A 6,845-nucleotide genomic window follows, 5' to 3' on the forward strand; every position below is an offset into this window, starting at 1 on the left:
ATTAGCAAGATGTATCTCAATCTATATTGGTAGTGATGTGTGTGTCTATACTCATGCCTATGATCACATCAAATTGATCTCCAATGAAGTGAAAATTAAGCACACTAATTAAATTGCAAATAAAAATATCCTAAAAAAGGTGTCCTACAAATGCATCTATGCTTACTTTCTATCAATGGTGGTTTGAGTTCCATAGATCATAAATATGTCTTTTCTTAATATTCAATTTCTTAATCCATATTAGGACCTTGAATTACACACAAGCACGTACTACTCATAGCTTTGTTTGTATCAATACAAGGGAAGTAGAGAGGCAACCTAACCAACGAATGAATTTATGTAATTATTTTTTCGAAGTATGAAGCATGATCATCATCACATGCAAGCATGTAGTATCTACTAGTCCATAACCATACTCCTTAGATGACAAGCACCTACGTTGATAAGTTCATTTGGTGACCATGCGAGCATCAAACGAATGCCATTGGATCCATGCATGGGTGACTTTAGTAATTAACCTTGCACTTGCATATCGAAATTCCCATGAAGAATTATGAAATGAGTAATATTAAGTAATAAGGCGACAAAGATTTGTGAACACGCGACATTTTGGAATCGTATATAATGAACTAAAATTGAATAGAAGCCAAAAAGAATTATGGAATGAGTTTATCTATAAGTTGAATAATCAGAATGCCTGGAGCAAGTTTAGCATATTACATCATTATTCGTGACAAAATTTGTGCACACGCGAAATTAATCATGGATTGCAACATTGAGAGAGAGAGAGAGAGAGAGAGAGAGAGAGAGAGAGAGAGAGAAAGAGAAAGAGAGAGAGAGGGAGGGAGGGAGTACATACGCTTTCTTTCATGTGGCAGATGGAAAGTGGCAACAGTCGCAAGAGCTAGTTTGGAAGGATCGAGGGGAGAGATCTAGACCGTTGACGTAGTCGACGTCAAGGGCCTTGGGAAGGTGCTGGACGATCTTAAGCCCAAATCCTTTGGTAGAAGGCGAGGGGAATACTTCCACGCTCAGCTTCATGTTCTTCAGAAGTTCCGCTTGATGGTGATCATCTGCTCCCGACAATTTTTTATTATCATGACCAGCAACCACGATTTTATCGTGATTATTAACCGGCGTCAGGCCTTCTCCATTCTCCTTCATCACTGTGCTCTCCTGCTTCTTTCGATCGGGAGTTTGTGGCCGCTGAGTATAGTTACGATCGTCATAAGAATTTTCAGCGCGATCGGGCCCATGGGATCTAGGGCTCTTCATGGGGATCTTTTTCTTATGGTTATCAGGCTGTATTAAATGGTAACTGATACTAGCAGGTGGGGCTGTCGGGCTGACTGGCTGGTGCTGCTGCTTGGCACGTTCACTTTGCTGCATATCATTATAATTGCTGTCGTGAATTATGTCGTCATCCTTGTTGATAAGATGAGCTTGAGATGTGCTACCACGACGATGAGCTGGCACACGGAGGGCTACAGTTTGTCTGAGGACAGGGACGGGGGCGGCCTCACCAGTGGGAGTACTATTGTTCAAATAGCTTGGGTTGGTCACCGTAAAGAGCAGATTGCTCCGCTGGTTATTCGCATCGATGGCCGGGTTGCCGTGAGGATCTTTCCCACGACTCGCAGCGGTTGCTGCGGCGGCCTTCGCACAGGCTTCCTCCACCCGCTTCACGAAACAATTGTGTTGCTTCTTCGCGTTCTTTTCCCTCCTCTTGCAGCTGCCAGCCGACATCATTCCTCCGCCATCCCCCTGCATACTATCCTGGTTCGCATGCTGCTCATTTTCCGGTTTGCGATCATCACCATCATCGTGACCGTCTGTACAAGCTGAGCACTTAGACGAGATTAGCTCCTGCTGTCTGCTGTCAATGGTGGCCGCCTTCTGATGGGGATGGTGAGGATGTGGTTTAGACCGAGACCCCTTCTCAAACGATCCATTAGAAGCATCGCGTGCATTATCATCTTGCGCCGCCGCATGCACAACAGCGACATTAACCCTTCTGTTTTCCCCCAACCTGTTATGGTTATCATCCTCATCATATTCAACGTCTTGGTGGACGATTTCCAGATGAACCTGGTGATGGTGGTTTGGGATCCTTGGCGCCCGCTGATATGATCTACGATCACTAGACACCTTGCGCGGGCTTTCCAGCTGCAACCCATCTTGTGGTGCTCGCTTAAGGTTCTGGTAATCCGCTGTATTACCACTCATTAGTATTTTCCGTTGGAAATATTTGATAATGAACAGTTCATTTGCTAAACTTAATTTAGGTTTAGGAAGTGATTAATTGGTAGAGCGCCATAACAACTGGAATTCAAAGGACTGTGATGTTCTGATTCACACATTACATCATTCACCATTCATAATTTTAACTCTAGACTGCAAGCCTGGTTCATAATAGCATCAGTTTTACGTAATTTTTGATGAATTCCAAATTTGAGGTATGTATCCTCCAAATGGGTAGTGGCAATAGAATCTGAAGGTAGTCTACTGCTACGTGCAACTCTCGAAGTTTGAAGCTACGCATATTTGTATGGACGTATTCCAGGTTTTACCCTTCGAACCAAACATGTATATAATCATATGAAGTACATATATGATCATTTAGGGGTGTGCTTGATAGTCGACATCTTAACGAACTGAAGGACTTACGCCTTCTGAGCTTACGGCAAAATCATGGCCGTTCTGATTACTGCTGCCCCGGCCCGTGTTGCTGTCTGACGAGGAAGAAGAAGAAGCACCATCCTCCTCTGCATGTCTATGCATAATCTCATCGACATCCTGCAAACAATCCGAGCTAGGGGGTCTCTCAGAAGGGTAATGACGGATGCTACGCTCGGAGCTAGCGATGGCCGGCACATGATCCATCAGTAAAGAGGAAGAAGAAGAGGACTCATCTGCAGTCGTCGAACCCTGATCCTGTTTAGTACTTCCATGATGATCATTATATGCATTCAACTTGTCAGTCTGTCTTATTACCACCAATGTGCGAACAGCTGGCGCATCTGAAGGCAAGGACTTAGAACAGGGACGTGATTTTTCGGTATTACGAACGTTGCGGGGCAATGTAGGGCTGCCATCGGGGGTCCGCGGCACGATGATAGTGCTCTGTCGCGCGACACTAGTGCGCTGACGAGACTGCAGCTGCGGCCGCAACCTCGAAGTGCAAGATTGGCAGGCCACCTTCATAGGCTCGAGGGCAGCGCAAGGCTCTTCGACCCCAGTCTCGGAACGAGCCGCAGTCGGTGACGACGACCCGGCGACGATGTCTTCCACCACTGGCTCTTCGAAACGAGCCGACGCGGGATTGTCATCGTCGTCATCGATCACGTCGATCACATGGTGCTTCTGGCTGCGCCGCTGCAATGACGCGCCGGCCCGATATTGTCGAGGTGGCTTCTTAGGGAGGCGGACCATGGTGCAGGCAGCGCACGACACTCGCATGGGTCGGATGGCAGCTCCTCCCGCGTAGCGATTGCGCGCCGGTGGGTACCGATACGTGGAATAAACAGAGGTATCTGCATTATCAAGATAATTTGGACTAGGGCGATGGGGCAACAGTGGCTCTATGCTCGCAGCAACAGCCGCCGCCCCCAGCTTGGGGCCCTCTATGTCCTCCGCCTCTGGCTCTGCCTCCGCCGACCTTGCATTATAACATCGCCGCCCTAACGACGCAAGCTGATGCGTTCCGCTCCTCCTTATCAGCTCCTTCCGAATATTTAACATTATGTTTAATGTCTGTTAATGTAATGACAGTCATGTTCATCATCGCGAACCCATGAAAAAGCACAGATCGAGTGAAAAAGGGGTCAAGACTCAAGAAGACGGGAGAGAGAAACAGACAGGGAACGAGCGACAGATCTAATCGGACCGACGCGACCTTTGGCCGGACTGCGAACAAATTTTAGTGGGTCACGTTGTGCGACCCAGACCAAATCAACATGTGTGAATTGTTCCGATCAAGGCATAGGGCAAGGAGGGCCGAAAAACAAAGTGACAGGTACTCGTTTAGTGGCTTTTCTTTATTCTAAACCAAGGCCGATTCAATGTAGAGCCCGGGCCCCGGAGCAGCATGCCCCAAAGAACAATAAGTTTCCTGCCCAAAATTTTTGTCTCGAGACAGGCTCGTCTCAAATGTGATACTTGCTCTTAATATAAGCGCTCAGCTACGCCTAAGCCCAAGAAAAGCCTATGTGGCTTTCCTTTATTCTAAACCAAGGCCAATTCAATGTAGAGCGTGGATCGCTTTGGAAAGAGCAACATGCCCAAAATAATACTAAGTTCTTGCCCAAAATTTTGTTTGGAGACTCGCTCGTTACAAATGTGGTAATTGCTCTTAATATAAGAACCCTACCATGCCTAAGACAAGCAAAAGCATGTGGCCACACACGAATTGTTCATACCAAGCTCATGTGCGCTCTCAAGTTCGGAACTTGTCAAATGGATCACATGCTCTTGGGTTCACAAACCTATTGTGAGCTGGGACCCCATTGGACATTCAAAGAAGGCATTGCCTTGATTGGTTTGATGCCTAGCTTGCATGTGTGAATGTTTTTTTGTTTAACAGTCTTTTTCCTATTGGTTGGAGACAATCCTACTACATAGGTTTTCATGGCTACTCAAAATAAAAATTTACTACCTTATTTTATGTCGCAAGCGCTCTATGTCTCTATGAGTTCCCAACTAGATTGAGAACTAGTTGGGAACGAATACTTATATCTTCTCCCTACAAAGAGAGATCCTCAAAGAGTGGCACATTTTCTTGTATGTTTGAATATAGCCCAGTTATGAGGGGCCCTAATAAAAATGTGGGTGTATCATGTAGATTTAAAAGAATGGATCTTTAAAATACTTATTGTACACATTTTTTACACATATAAGGGTGCCATATAAAGAGTTTATTCATAGATTGAATAGAAAAGAAATGTCTTTTATTAATCAAAGTTTGCAGATAAGGGTATTTTTAAATCAACCTTGGACAGAATTGCATGAAGGTTTATATGTAGTGAATACCCTGATTTCTTTCCATCATAAGGACTAGATATGCAAGGATTACCATAAATAAAAGTAAAACATGTGTGTTCATGCTACCCCAATGATGTTCTATTTGTTTACCATGTAATGCAAAGAAATATATTGATAGTTTAAAAGAAACATAAACCATTAGATATTGCAACTGCCAAGCCTATAATCATGTAAAGAAACCTACAATAGATAGACTTTGGTATGGCCAATGTGCTTGTTGCAAATGATGAGGGTATGCATATGTGGGAATGTTATAGGAAACTTAGTATGAGCATAAGAGCCCTAGTAGATTGGACAGATAAATTTCTTTAAAAAGAAGCATAGAGCTCTGCCCCGCCCTTTGTCATAGTTGATGAGGAGGAATTCAAAATGCAAGACATCACACGTAACTAGTCTCTTTAAGGTGCTTAATTTTGAAGATTACCAAATTGTATGAAATGCATGAGACCCCTTTTAGTAATTGCATCAAAGGAAAGAGTGGTTGGGATGGACTTGGGAGGAGACATTCACAACTTACTTTTCAAGTAATCAAAAACCTAGAGAAAGCAAGAGCAATTAGTCACTACAATATATGAAGGGTATGATATTAGGGGATCTTTTGAGTATGACGAAAATTCATAGAGACTTGGGCAAGAAGAGTTCAAGGCAAGGAGATAAGCTTTTAGTGATGGGCAATGAGAAAGAAAAAAGGTTTCAAGATTCAGACATAGCGAGACTTGTATACTCAAATCAAATCCATAGATACCTTATAATGTGTAAGTTTCACTTTCAAACTAGATATAGATCACATAAGTGCATAAACATCAAATTTTTATTTTTATTCCCAATGAAAATTTGGCTATATTTAGGCCTTCACGAATCTAACCTAATGTGCATAGATTTGGACAACATGCATTTAAAAATAGGTTTGATCATTCATGATAACAACCCAACATGTAATCAAACTACATAAATAGAAACACCCCTATTCTAGATTGCTTTAGAACCCCTTCTTTAACCTTCAAACATCAAGTTTTGCATTCATGATAACAAAGACACATGAAAGCATCAATTGAATCTTGTAGATCACTTGATTCAAACCAAAGAAGTATATATATATATATGAGATGAAAGTGTATGACAATAGTGTTGTTGTATTTTTCTATAACGTGTCCACCTGTTTACTTACAGAACACGTTTTAGCAGCCCATCGGGAAGAGGGTCTAGAAAGCGCTGCCCATCACTCCCATGGAATGTTATGGGATTTGTGATCTAGGTCTTCCTGAGCCTACCACGTAGCGGAAGTACTCTGGTCGTTCCCACTTAGGACCGACCTGAATCAGGGTTTCCCTAATGGTCAAGTTCCTAGAGAGTAACTAGTATCGCCAGGTGAACTACTTTACGCAGAAATATCAGGGTCGAAGCGGATTCATGCTACACTTGGTTCAAGGAGAATGGAAAACATGAGGGATGCAAAGCTCGACCTCTCTACCCATAAGGCATAGTCCCATTCCGTTCCCCTAAAACAGCATAAATCGGGGTTCTAGTATCCTAGACTCTAGGTCAACGCTCCTTGCTATTCATTTCCTTTGAGAAAAGTTCCCTGCTGTCGATTTCATTTGAGAAAAGTTCCCGGCCAATCGAGACCACCCATCCGTAGGACGGACCCATGGCCACATCCACCGCACTTTCCTTAGGGTTGCTTTAGTTGTCTAATTACCTACCACATTTAGTTGGACACGTATAAAATAGCTTCCTTAATTAGCCAGTTAGACACCAGTTCCTTCACGTAATCTTAGCACTTGACATAGAAAAACAGTGTCAAA

At 43.4% G+C, this 6,845-nt stretch overlaps 1 protein-coding gene across 1 annotated transcript; it reads right to left on the reverse strand.

The window, feature by feature from the left end:
• Nucleotides 1-701: 701 nt before the first annotated feature.
• LOC148013473 (uncharacterized) lies at nucleotides 702-4,112 on the reverse strand. The gene is made up of 2 exons (XM_087668459.1): nucleotides 2,668-4,112; nucleotides 702-2,199 (listed from the first exon to the last, which is right to left on the reverse strand). Exons 1-2 carry the CDS (start codon nucleotides 3,739-3,741, stop codon nucleotides 868-870), a joined length of 2,406 nt encoding a protein of 801 aa, XP_087524585.1. The 5' UTR covers nucleotides 3,742-4,112; the 3' UTR covers nucleotides 702-867.
• Between the last annotated feature and the right edge of the window lie 2,733 nt (nucleotides 4,113-6,845).

The sequence above is a fragment of the Lygodium microphyllum genome, chromosome 26 (assembly GCF_053477565.2).
Source record: "Lygodium microphyllum isolate KBCC chromosome 26, Lygodium_microphyllum_v1.1.10, whole genome shotgun sequence".
Lineage (NCBI taxonomy): Eukaryota > Viridiplantae > Streptophyta > Polypodiopsida > Schizaeales > Lygodiaceae > Lygodium > Lygodium microphyllum.

Coding starts and splice junctions, on each gene's coding strand:
- LOC148013473 (XM_087668459.1), bottom strand. CDS start 3,741: ATGTTAAATATTCGGAAGGAGCTGATAAGGAGGAGCGGAACGCATCAG. Junction 2,200..2,667: donor TTGCCGTAAGCTCAGAAGGC/GTAAGTCCTTCA, acceptor GCGGATTACCAG/AACCTTAAGCGAGCACCACA.